The sequence below is a fragment of the Ambystoma mexicanum genome, chromosome 6q (genome assembly GCF_040938575.1).
Source record: "Ambystoma mexicanum isolate Mex_15411 chromosome 6q, UKY_AmexF1_1, whole genome shotgun sequence".
In the NCBI taxonomy this organism is placed as follows: Eukaryota; Metazoa; Chordata; class Amphibia; order Caudata; family Ambystomatidae; genus Ambystoma; species Ambystoma mexicanum.
In genome coordinates, this window is record NC_090937.1 from 1,077,291,527 (window position 1) to 1,077,305,311 (window position 13,785).

Below are 13,785 nucleotides of genomic sequence, written 5' to 3' on the forward strand. Positions count from 1 at the left end.
TTACGTTTCGTTCGGCTTGGATTTTCTCTTTCACTCGCCTGAGCCATTTTTCTTTTCCGACCTTTTGTTCTTTGTATCTTCCTTCCAGATGGCTTTTCGGTATCCCAGGTACCGGTTTATGGCATGGCATGGTTATGGCATGGTTTCAGTGCGATTTCTAGGACGTCTTGTCCAAAACTGGCGCTCTGTGTTCAAGCCACTGCTTATTGCCAGTTGAAAGGACGCCGCGTGTCCAGCACCTCGTCTCTGGCTCGACAGCCAGTTCGTAATTCAGGCTTCTCCGAGTTTCCACCCTCCTCCCCTTACAGAGGCGACGTAGCCGTGGGCTTTCCCCAGGCGTACCTTTGTCTCTCTTTCTCAAGCAAAGCACTTGGGCTTTGTTATTCATCATCTTCGTCTTAGTTAAATACAATTCTTCCTTTAAAGGGATAGTCACAGTTTCTGTTTCACAATAACACATATTGTTTCCTTCTTTCAAGACCTTGAGGGATATGGTTAAAGAGGTAAAATTAGAAGACTCTTTAGGTAGTTCCTCACAGGACAGGGAGTCCTTGTCCCCACAGGGGGGAATCTCCAAGTAGTGATGTCCCGCTTGCCTCTACCCCTAGGGAGGGTATTGCAGAGCGGGCTCCTCTCCCTAGCTTCACAGGGGGGCGGGGGCTCCCACTTGGGGGAGGGACGAATTCATACAATTAATCACAGTGGGCTGTATCACTCATTGAAAAATGCAAGTGTATCGCAGGAATTCTTGGGATGCTTGCATTGATCCCTCACTTTGAACATATGTATTTAGGTGTGTATGTGTAGGATTTAGATAGATAACTAGCTGCAAAGCAACCAAGACTGTTCAAAAATGGGCAGGAAGGGTTCATACAAAGAGTGAATGCTTGGCAGAGCCAGTATTGGAGATGCCAATATACGGGGTTCACCCCATTGAGAGGGGTTCATCTATATGTAGATCTGTGCAAAACCTGTAGGTTTATGTTTCAATACTGGCTTTCATCCCAAGACAGTAAATAACATGAATATTTTTAATTTGCAATGCAGTGAATGTACACTGTAAAAGTTAAAACTTCAGCCTGGTCACAGGAGCATCCGAAAGAAAACATTGAAATTAAATAAATAGATCTCCCTTAGTTAATGGGGTCTCATGCCATTGGGTCATTTTATACTGAGCAGGCCTGCACCGAAATGAAATTGTGGCTATACTATTTGGCATCTATCCACAAGGGTACCAGACTACCTACTCTGCCGAAGCAATTGAATTTATAGCCACAGGCTGTCTGAAATCAGACCTTTTCCGTTAGTGATTTTATCCTTCACCAGGGAATCCTATGTAGGCCCTATGCCTTCTACAGGGAGGAGTTTTAAAACTCTATGGATGGGGTCTCCAGATCCAAACCACGGTAAAACTTCACTGAGATGAAATGTTTGCTTTTCAATGGAAACTGGAAAAACACCTTGGATATGCTGGCTATATTTTTTTCAATCGTATTTTCAATATTTGCAACTGTTTGGATCCAGATGGTCAATGTATCTTTAGTTTTAGCAGTATTTCCCGATCCACTGGTAAAAAGAAACATCTCTAGACTACAAACGTTTTCTAATTTCGGCTCAGTGAATACATTTAAAGTTTATAAACATTTCTTGAACGAGTGTAATGTAACTGTGTTTGGTAGTTACCTCTTGACTACAGGTCAATATGGTTTCCATCCTGGCTGAAGTACGAAGGTGGCAACGCATTTGACCCTGCCTGGAGCAGTGTACCACATGCTGGATGTTGAGAGCACTTGTTTGTTGATGTAGCTGCATCTTTGTGACTTAACACAATTGACCATGGGATCCTCCTTGATACCCTATTCCATTGGATGGGTACTGCTGGGCAGGCCTATAACTGGTTCTCTTATTTCCTGGCTAAAAGTTGATCACTTGGTCATCATGAAAACGACCCGCTTCCAATGCACTCCAGGGTGCAACGAGGGGTGGGAGGGACCCCGTTAACCAAGTTTTTCAATCTTCACAAGGAGCCAGTGGAAGTTCTGGTTGCCAAAATGGGTGTCCATAAACATCTAAGTGTAGTTATATGAGTCAACTCAGCGAATCGTATTCTTCTTAAGGGCTTTCTTCAGGAACAACAAGGCATGTGCGAGCCACGTATGTGGATGTAAAAGGAACAGCTCCCGGCAGCTGCCGACTCCTCCTTAAATTACCCTGACCCCTGAACAGATCTTGTGGAGTAAGCCAACCGCCCTCACGACGGACCATCCCAGCAACAAGCTACCGAAATCCTGAGTGAAATCGGGGTTGAGAAACAAATAAATGCAGACGGCCCTTTGAAATAACTGTGGCGCCATCTTGGAGACGGGGCTCGTACCGCAACCAGTCTCACTGCCCGCCCGCTACAGGTGCCTCCTGAAACCCAAAAGCCGCAGCGTAAGACCCATGCATCCTCGCACAGGGTGCACTGGGGCAGGCCAGGGACACGTGCGGAGGAGAGGAGTAGGGGCCACCTATACTGGGCACCCTGTGGCTCCATCTGCCCCACGCTCACCAACCCTCCTCACCGCCCGCACAGTTGATGGTGGGCCCGGACAGATGCAGCACTAGCAGAGATGCCCGGCGAAGACAGGAGGGGATTCCCCCGGCCTACCGACGTGCTTACAATCCCCGCCGGGTCTCCAGCTCTAACGATTCCGGAGCTGCACAGGGCCGCACAACCGCTTGGCCACCCGAGTCTCTGGATCGTAGCCCAGCCGACAACGAAGCGACTGCACACTCAGCCGGGATTCCAACAGGGGCAAGGCCAGACACACCGACAAGAGCCCAAAGGGCTAACCGTTGCCACCTCGCAGCACCGACACACGGCAAGGGGGACAATCCATAGGACCAGCTGAGGAGCAGACCCACACCTGTGGGCCTTAAGGAGGAAGCATACCTCTACAGCAATTTACTGCCACTAGCCCCCCTGGTGCCACGCAGAACTAGAGCCCGCCGCCCGCAGATCCCGCCACACCAACTGCCTTGAATGCTGCCGACATCACTGTAGTTCTGCAGCCGCCCCATGCGTGCTGCGAGGCACAGCGCACACGATCCAAGCAGCAGTAGCTGCAATCGGACATGTCCTGGGGTGCTGCCTGGAGCTTGCCCTCCCGTTTACTGCCCGGTACCATCCTGAAATGACATAGGTCCTGCAACATCCTAGATAAAAGGTAGGTGTCACCTGGCCGCTATGAATCCCAAGGCCTAACTGGTGGGCTGCATCAGTGTGGGCCTGCCCAGGACACTGGTGGCACTACCGGAGACTCTACACCCTAACCCCCTCCTTTCAAACTACTATAACAGGCGGGCTCCACCGCCTATACCCACAGGACCGTGTCAGGATTCCATAGTACATTTCTAGAGTTTCAAGGGTTCATAACCTTGAAAGACATACCATTACAATTCCAAGGTAAATTAAATAGACTTACACATTTACATTACTTAATTAAGAATTCATCATTAGCATCAGAAAACCTTTTGAATGTAGGTTACTTAGAAGTGTGATGTTTGGGTTATGTTTGGATTGACAATTGAACTAGTATAAATATTCCTTAATGTACACTCAGGAATCACTTGACTCCCGAAAGCAAGATGGAGAGTCTTTTCTGCAGCATTGATTGGTTTAAATAGTTATGAGGTCATTTGGAATGTTGCTTCGAGTTTTCAACTGCCTTTCATTTTAGTAGCCTTTGAGACAGGTCGCAGTTTAGTTAGCTCTAGCAAAGAATATATTTAAGTATATTTAATTCTTAGTATTTCAAGAAGATTTTAGAATATCCAATTACTACTAATTCTAAGCTGAAGTGAAGTTTATCCAAGAAGCTGAAGAAGTCGTACAGATGAAGCAAGCTAAGTTTATTTAAATCTACAAAGTCTAATGTCAAGGATTTTCAGTTCGTATTATTTTTTTGAAAAAGACTGTGTGGAAATCAAATGCTAATATTTATTCTTTTTGAGGAAAACAAGATTCAGTGTTACTATTTTGAACTTTTATTGTAATGCTTCAATTCTGCTTCTGAAGTGTTTATTCCTGAACAACTGCGTGTTTAATATTTACTAACCAGGCGCGCGTAAATCTTTGTGTATTACTCGCATGTTTGTTTTTCTCGCTCGCAGTTCTTTCGGGAGCGTTATTTTTCGGTTTGAGTATTACGCCACGCGCGGCCCTGAGGTTAGAAGAAGGAACCTTACGAATGTTTAAAGCGCGTGTAAGCGTCGTGACCTCGTTTCAGGAAGAGCTTGTTTTGGAGGACTATTATATTAAGCACGATAAGCATTGTGACGTTTGTTCTGAAGGCATCGTTTCTAAGGACAATTGAGTAGAGAAGCGTCGTGTCGGCACACATTCGTTTTTCAGGAAGTAAAAGGCTAGTGGAACTCTACTGCAATGCCGATCTTTTAAGGAGGTTACATTTTTTTTGACATCGTAATTTGTTGAAGTTTATAAAGACTCTAATTCAAGTAACAGACTTTCTATATTCAATAAATACGAGAATAAGTATTTTAAGAACTTCATTTATGAAAAATATCATCACAGTAGAAGAAGAAGGAAACTTTGAGTTCAGATTTCCAGACTTCAGTCCAGCTACTAATTGAATAAGCCTATCAGCAATAAAGCATAGGCTACAGGTACTACAAGGAGAGTGGTAACATTTTAGTAAACGTAGCTAGAGTGGATTGATTATTAATATATACATATATATATATATTTGTCTCCTAGATCTCACAGACACTGAGGTGTATTTCCAGCTCCAGAGAACTACAGTGCCAGCCAGTGAAGATCTGTCTTTTGTTATTTTCTCCTCTATTCCCCTTTCCCCTTGGGTTTGCCAGCTTGGAAGTTTTATCAGTTGAAGGACTGTTGGGCAGGCAGACTTAGGGGGTCTGGTGGGCCCTCCACGGTCGGAATGGCCTGGTAAGTCCCCTTTTGCAGGACATGGACACGGGCTAAGGGTGGCACAGGCAGAGTCAGAGAATACTTTCATAACTCTCTGGAGAAAGGAGGTGATCCAATCACATGCCTTTGGGGAAAAGTTGGCCTCAGTAGCTAAATGGCGACCCAGAGTGTTGTGATCGACCAAATCAAAGGCTGCTGACAGGTCTAGGAGCAGAAGGAGCGTAGGTTTGCCTCTGTCTCTGATATCATCCATTTGGTTCTTTAGGTCTAGGAGGGCCGTCTCAGTGCCATGACGTGGGCGGATGCCAGATTGCCGCAGGCCAAGAAGACGATTCTCTTCCAAAAATTCTTGGACTTGCAGGTAGGTTGCTTTGTCGAGAATTTTTTGTAAAAATGGGATGGTGGTGATGGGCCTATAGTTCCCTGGAACCGTTGGGTCAAGGGAAAGTTTCTTGAGGAGTTGGTGAACCCATGCTTCCTTGAGACCAGATGGAACGTGTGCAGAGGAAGGATGAATTAATGAATGCAGTAAGGAAAGGCGCTAGGATTTGTGCCGAGTCTTTGACGAGTTGGGCAGGACAAGCATCTCCTTTGCAGTTTGAGGGTTTGATAGATTTGACCAGGGTGATTACTTCCAACTCGGTCATATCTCTAAAATTGAAGGGTGGGGATGATTTAGTCATGGGAGATTTAGGCGTAACCTTATGTAGGTTAGCTATGAGGTTTATTCAGAGCTTTTTGGTGGCCGTAATTTTGGTTTGGAGCGAGTTAAGTTTGTCTAGCATGGCTGACTGAATGCTGTTGCACCAATTCTCATCTTTAAGGAGAGAGGGAGGTGGCGCAGAGGGCTTTTCTAGTTCCCTGAAGATGGCGAATAATTCTTTGGAGCCTGATTTGGCGTCATTAATCCTGGAGTTGAACGATGAGGATTTGGCTAAGGTGATGTTAGCTTTGTAAGAAATGGAGATGGCTTTGAAGGCATTCCTTGTGGCTTCTGAGGGGTTAGGTTTCCAGGCGGAGAGTGCAGCCCTCTTCCGTGAGCGTTGGTCATGCAGTTCTTTTGAGAACCAAGCATTAGAATGTTTCATTTTTTCTTAGTGGAGCTATGTCGTCAACTGCTTGGGTGACAATTTCTTTAAAGGTGTTGGCTAGGGTTTCTGGATCTTTGGAGAAGGAGGCTTGACGGTCTGGCATCTGTAGGTGAGGTGCTAGGTTTTGGGCAGTGAGTTGGCGTGAGCTCCTTGTGAGCGCTGCAGGGATGGCCCTGACATGTCTGTGGTTCATTCCCCTCCTTTCCAGCCAGGCCAGGGCCTTTCCGGCTTTATCCCCAGTGTCATAGATCTGACTACTGTGCATAGTCCAGTCGGCGACTCTGGCATTGCCTAGCTCCAGGTTCTTAAATATTTCTTGGCCCTTGATCATCGCCTCCTTAGACTCTGGTGTTCCAGGAGGTGAGAAAACTCTTCCTCCACCCTAGCTGCGGCCTCATATTTGTCTGCAATCTCTCAACTTTGCAGTCGGCAGTGTATCGTGATCACTGCCTTGTATCCTTCCCAGAGTGTTGTGGGGCTGGCCACATATCCTTCGTTCACGGAGAAGTATTTGTTGTTTTTTTGCACAAGGCCTTCATTGACTTGTTCAGCATCCTTGACGCCATGCACATCTCATATACGAACTATGCTGATGACACGCAGGTGCTTATCCCACTCACGGGGGGACTATGATGCAGATCTTAACACACTCACCTCCATCTACTCCACCATCCAATCCTGGATGGCAGACAACTGGCTCTGCCTCAATAGCGAAAAAAACTGAGCTCCTGCTCATAGGGTCACCCACCACTCTGGGCAACCTCGATAAGCAGTAATCATCCTTCTCCATTAATAACATTCCTATCAAAGTCTCCAACAATGTCAAGACCCTAGGAGTCTACCTTGACGCCGACTTGACCATGGACAGACAGGTCAATGCCGTTGCCTCATCTTCTGCGTACTACACCAAAGTGCTCAACGCAGCCAGACCTTTCTTATCTCGTCAGAACAGCCTTACCATTGCTAGGGCTATAATCGGCTCAAGGCTCGACTACTGCAATGCTCTCCTCATAGGAACGTCCCAAAAAAACCTCAACAAACTCCAGCTAGTGCAAAATAACACACTCAGGGCAGCCACAGGAAGTTCTAGAAGAGACCACATCTCGGAAGTGAGAAGACAGGTTCACTGGCTCCCAGTCAAAGAAAGAATTGTCTTGCCATCACCCACAAATGCCTCGATGAGCTTGCACCCCCATACCTATCCCAGAGAATCACAAGGCATACTGCCTCGAGGCCTCTCAGAGAAGGCTATTCCAATACGATTCTCACTCCAAAAATCTGTAAAGCTCGTGCAGGAGGCTCCAGCTTTACTACACTGGCCGTCACTCATTGGAATGCACTCCCTTCCCACCTAAAACAGATCGAATCCCACCAAGCTTTCCGTAAAGCCATCAAAACTAAGCTCTTTAACTGAAAGCTGTAAACCTAGTACCACCGTCTAAGGTAGTACTACCATACTGTTACTCTTTCTTTGCCAGTCACGTTTTTCATTCTGTAGGACATGTAATTTGTAACTAGCTAAGAAGCCTAAGGGCGCTTTAACCTGTATGTCAAACCTCGTACATTTTCTTGTAACAGTGCCTCGATGCCCATGGGCTGCAAGTTGCGCGATACAAATGCAAATAAGTAAATAAATCCAGGGGCGTGATGGGGACCCACTCCAGGACGATGTAGACATAGCCAATGCCTTTGCCGCCTTTAACAAGCGCCTCTATGCCTCCAGAGGTCACACCTGGGCAGGCCACTTTGCACTACCTGGACGCCATTGAACTCCCCAGGCTCTCTGGGGCCCAGACCCAAAAGCTGGAGCGGGAGGTCAGAGGAGGAGGTGGCCTCGGCCCTACCCCAGCTCCAAGCCTGGAAAGCCCCAGGACCTAACGGTTTCCCAGTCGAAACCTGGAGGAGAATGGGCGACTCAGTGGTGGGTCTCATGCACCGCATGTCGCTGCGCTCGCTGACCGATGGGACGCTCCCCCTTGACCTAAGACAGGCCACTATCGTAGTAATTCCTAAAGCTGGGAAGCCCCTGGACCAATGTGCCTCATATAGACACATCTCACTCATTAATAGGGAGGCCACAATACTAGTGCAGGTCCTGGCCAAAGAATGCTGGGGGTCATTCAATCCTTAGTACACCCGGATCAATGCGGGTTCATGCCGACAAAATCTACCAGGATGAACCTACGTAGAGTCCACTTTGTAATCAGCCAAGCCCCTGTGATCAAAGAGCCACTTGCTCTTCTCGCAGTGGACTTTGAAAAAGCCTTCGACACTGTTGGGTGGGCTGCCCTATTGCACATCATTGACCGCATGGTGTTGGTCCCAACTTTATGGCATGGGTTAAAATATTGCATACTGCCCCTGAAGCGGTGGTGCGGGTGAACGGGATCTCCACTAGACCCTTGCCACTGGGCAGGGGAACCAGGCAGGGGTGCCCCTTCTCCCCACTCCTCTTCATACTGGCCACTGAGCCTCTTGCAATTCGACTTACATCTTCCCAGGAATGGTCCGGTTTTCAGTGGCTCTGGGGGGGTGGAGGGGGAACAAGACCGGGTCTCACTGTATGCCGATGACCTGCTCATCTAAATGAGCAACCCGAGAGTCACGTGCCCCGAGGTCACCGGAATCCTCACCGAATACCAAGAGTTCTGTGGGCTTAAAGTCAACAAACACAAGGCAATCTTTTTTTCCACTCCAAGGGGGTGCGGACGCGATTCCGCACCGCTGCCCCTACTCGGTCTCCATCAAGAGCTTTGTCTACCTTGGCATCCGGGTGACCCCCAATCGTGACGAATTTCTCCGGTTGAACCTCCAACCCCTGGTGAACAGACTCGAAGCAGATGTCACCCACTGGCAATCCCTTCTGATAGACCAGCTGGGGAGGGCCGCCCTCTTTAAAATGCTCTCCCTCCCAAGATTCCTGTACGTCTTGCAGAATGCTCCGGTCCATATCCCCCAGGCAACCTTCGTTCCTATAGATTCGACCCTTCGGAAACTCCTATGGGGCGGAAAGCAGCCCTGAATTGCACTGACCACGCTACAGCGGTCAGTTTGGGTAGGGGGCTTGGGCATACGCTGTCTCCGGGCCTACTACTGGGCAGCACAGCTGGGGGTCTTGAACGAAAAACAGATGCATGTGAGAGAGAACCCTTCTTCGGGCCCTGTAAAGACCGGACACTAAGGGCGCTGTACTGCCAGGGATGATACGCCAAATAAGTGCAGCGTGGGTGGAGGCGCTCCAACACATTGGGTGGGGTGGACGGCCAACAATCAGTCAACCCCTGTGGGACAACGGATATATTCCAGAAGTCCTGACAATGGGGCGTTTCCCCAGCTGGGAGGAACAGGGATATGAACCCTAGCAGAGGTTGTACTCGAAGGAACGGCTGAAGCCATTTGAGACAATACGAGAGGAGTTTGGTCTCCCCCCCGGGATATATACAGATACATGCAGCTGACGCACGCCCTCTGTGCCCAGTTCCGCAACTTGCAGACATTCCCCAAAGCTCCCCTCTTGAGAAAAATGCCCTGCACATGAAGATCCTGCAGAAACCCGCATCAACACTATACCAAGTGATCACTGCATTTGGAACCCGGGACCTGGCCCGCCTACGAGAGAGGTGGGAGAGAGTGGTGGGCCCCCCGGAGTCGGAAGAGTGGGTGGAGGCATTGATGTTTCCATGCGAAATCGGCATAGATGCCAAACTCAGGCTTATACAATACAAAATACTCCAGCAGGCATACCACTCTCGGGTCTCAATGGCGAAATGGTGGATGGTGAATAATGACCACCTTTTGAGAGTCCACAGGGTGGCGAGCACCTTCTACCATATGCTGTGGGATTGTGAGGTCATTAAAGGAATCTGGTGAAAGTGTACTGATAAAATCAACTGGATCTTGGTCGCTCCAGGTCAATTGGAACCCAAGATGGCACTACTGGGGATCTGGGGAAAGGAGGACCACAGACACAAGCGGAAAAAACAAACCTAGTGGTTGCAATGGGTCAAGTCAAACGACTCGTCGCCATCATGTGAGGGGCGCCAGAAAGTCCAACCCTAAACAGATGGACTAATTCTATGGATAGATGCGTGTCCCTGGAGAAGCGAATATACACCGCCACGGGCTGCCCTGGTAAATTTTCGAAGGTATGGGGTAAATAGACCAGATCTACATAATTGGGTGCCTCTACGGAGGTCGGACCTGGGTACTGGGTCACAAAGTCACAAACCCCGAGAACCCTGGTGCTCCTCGCAGGTGCTCCCAGCTCTCCTCCGAACATGAACTGAACTGCCCGTTGTATTGTTTTGCGACCGGAACGGAGTTTAAGTTAAGCTGTTTTGTTGAACTGATAGGATTCTACCTCCAACTTTTTTGATTTGATCTACTTGCATTGCACTGCTCAGCTTGTTCTTCATGTTCTTGACTGACGGGAATGCCGGGCCTTACCCATTGTAAACTAAAAAAGAATTTATACACATTTTTTAAAAAGGGCTTTCTTCAGGTTATCCAAAGTTGGATGCGTTCCCATTTTTTAACGTTAAACATTAATCAAATGTAGTTTATTCTGTTTGCACACTCGAAATTATTGGGAAAGGTTTAAAATTAAGATTCAACGATTGCGAGCTAAAACTAGCTCCTGGGTGTCAGCATCACATAACAGGCAGGAGCTACCACTGGGAAACCAGGAGCAAGTACACAGTGCACTGCAAATCTAACCTCCACATGAGATGCACACTACCTTTTTACCCATTATGTATGATCCATTATATTTAAATGTGTACTAGAGGTGTTCCAATTATTTTCTGTTAACATTCTTAAACACTCAAAGTTAATGTCACATATGCATGCTTGTTTAAGCACCAGTTGGCCTGCGAGCCAAAAAGGTAGCTCCGATACTGTTTGGTTTGAAGCAAATCCTTTGTTATAAGCAGGAGCTAAATAGCTCCCAGTCATTTCGAACCCTGCTTGGCTTCGGTCTTCATGACAGCACACATCTTCTGTCACTGGAACACACTTCTCTCATTTACACTTTCAGCTGAATCTATAAGTTTGATGTTGGATCCTGCCCTTTATTTCACCATTATTAAACCACACCACATGCCCACAATAATGATATTCTTTTGTACATACTAAGCACTTCCTCAACACAAGTCTCTGACTAGGACAGAATAGAAACTTACAGGTGGGGCGGATGGGGGAACAGTTGTGGATATACATCGAACAAAACAATACGGATGACCAAACAAGCACAGATATTTTCCGTTTTTTTATACCTAAAAAGTTTTTCAACAAGAGGTAGTGACTCTATTCCCAAGGGTTGCCTGTAACCAAGCTGATCCAGTCGTTTCCTGAGGTTAAGATACTTTCTTTCTGCAGCTGTACTCATTATGAGGGGGCTGGATTAACAATGCTGGTCGAGTTAATCAAGATGCCTGCAAAATAGAAAATCACAAGTTAGATATGAACTTCTCTTGTATTATTGTGAGAGGATGTTTCACTCGCGATTGCAGAGTGAATAGGACACGTTTTCCCTCATGTATCGAGGGTCAATACATAAGAGTAGATACAAGAAAAATAATTAATGTACCCTGTCTTGTTTACATAGTTAAAGGATACTTTGTGGACGACTCATAGAAAGATTATTTTTCAAAAATGTAATAATCCACTGACGGAAGCACAGTTCATGCACTTTCAATGCTCAGCATGTCTTGGCCTACACCTCTTATGGGCAGAAACAGATAGCCAGCTTAAAAGCTGACCCTAAGCAGAAAGCCCAATGGGGAATATGTCTTTTCTTGCAAACCATGTATTCAGTCCTTCGTTTAAGCGTTTTCTGCTACCCAATAAAGCATTGAACACGGTTTTCTGCTTGAAGCACATTTTGTCTTTTCTGGGTTTTGGCCCGGTTCTTTCCCACGAAATTAAGAGAGACTTAGAGACCGAGAAAGTAGAGAGATGAGAGAAAGAATATAGCAGAGCCAGTACACCCCCCACCCCCATGTCCCCCGAGTGGTGGGGTGAGAGAGGGATGCACGCCTAAGACATCGAAACCTCGAAAGGGGTGTGGTAAGATGATTGAAACGAACAACTGGCTAAAGAGGAGAGCAGGTTCTGTGAAACAACCTAATGCAAAGACGATCTGACTAACCAGGACACTAAAAAGTCGTCCACCCAAGAAAAAAGGTGGGGGGCCAGGAGGGTGGAAGGGAACAGGGGCTAACCGCGACAGAGTGACCCCTGGAGGCCCTAAACCAGCAAACATTGAGGCAATGTACTCTGGTGGAGCAAAGGATCGAGAGGGGGGGGGGCCTACAAGCAAACTGCATTCTGGGATACTGAGGCAGATCTTTAAATGTCAGAGCAATAAATGTCTGGTACAAAGAAGAGCCCAGTTCGCTAGAAAAGGAGTGCACACAAATGAAACACTACATTCTGGGATACTGATTCAGGCCCTCTATGCATCAGAGAAACGAGGAGAGAGTATTACATCCGAGTAACTGTGGAAAAGAATCATAAGGGAAAGGAGGCACAAGAGTAACATACTGCTGCCTGGGATATTTTAGAAGAACCCTAAACCTCAGAGAAACAAACGAGAGTATGTAGGCATTATGTTCTATTGGGAAAATGAGTCCAGCAGGGAACAAGAGTGCAAGTAGAATGATGCATTCTAGAACATCTGGGGCCACCTCAAACAGCCAAGAGACATGAAAGTGATTATGATCACAATGTTCTATGACGGGGTAAAGGTTTAGTGGAAGAGAGCTTAAGATGATACACCCAAGAGAACCACTGTGCAATCCCCAAGTGTCAACAAGCCTTGAAATGAGGTAGCAGATTCCCCTTTCTAGAAAGAACATGGCATGATAACCTGTTCTGTGGTTTTTTGCCCCACTTTGAGAGTCTGCAGCCATCGCTTTTTGCTCACTGTACTTTTCACAGAGGAGGAATATCCATTTACATATCAGTCTTCGTCCTGCCCACAAGGGCAGTCCAGCACCGAAATGCCAAGCAAACCTCCTTTGAACAAGAGTACCAACATCAACCCCAGACACGTAGTTCAGCCTTGTTGGGCCTCATCAGTGACGTGGAGTTGTGCCTTGAAATAGGGCTTTAAGAGACTGTACTCTGGCAGAGTAACAAAACGAGAGAAAGAGAACACAAACCAGTAGAGGCAGTGCAGTGTCTCAAGCGGAAACCAGATACGTCACAGACTCAATCGCAATAAATTTGATTATTGTTTTCAGTGTATTTTGTAAAGTAAAACATGATCAAGCCTGACTAAACATGAGTACTTACATATAAAATGACCACTGGTATAATTTTCTACACGATATAAAAAATAGTGAAGAGAAAGGGGAAGGGTGAAGATCCAGCCTAGTGAAGTGGACTATTTTGGAACAGAAATATCGAATGGCTAATATAGGCTTCATAATGTGACCAAAACGGTTTACCCTTGGGCAAACCAAAGAACACTGGTAAAAAAATGCAATATTGCTAAAAAACAACTAGCGAGGTGGAGCATGGTCTAGCGGTGAAATCATAGGTTACACAATTAGAATATCTAGATTATAATCACAAGTATCATTTTGGAGTAGCAACATCTATTCCCTATATTCTAGGTTTCAACTATTGTGAACTGCATCATTTTATCCAAACCGATTACTGATCTATTAAAACCCTTTGGTAGTTTCAATAGCTGAGTGCCAATGCCCATTGTTAATCGCTATGTATTATCATACTAGAATCTCAGGCTTCCAA

At 46.6% G+C, this 13,785-nt stretch overlaps 1 protein-coding gene across 2 annotated transcripts in view; it reads right to left on the reverse strand.

Moving 5' to 3' along the window:
* CEP135 (centrosomal protein 135) overlaps nucleotides 1-13,785 on the reverse strand; it is a 642,577-nt gene that overhangs the window by 581,931 nt on the left and 46,861 nt on the right. For both annotated transcript variants that reach the window (XM_069631620.1, XM_069631621.1), the window contains exon 2: nucleotides 11,301-11,459. In XM_069631620.1, the coding sequence (XP_069487721.1) occupies nucleotides 11,301-11,413 (113 nt within the window). In that variant the 5' untranslated portion in view covers nucleotides 11,414-11,459. The remainder of the gene's footprint in view (nucleotides 1-11,300; nucleotides 11,460-13,785) is intronic.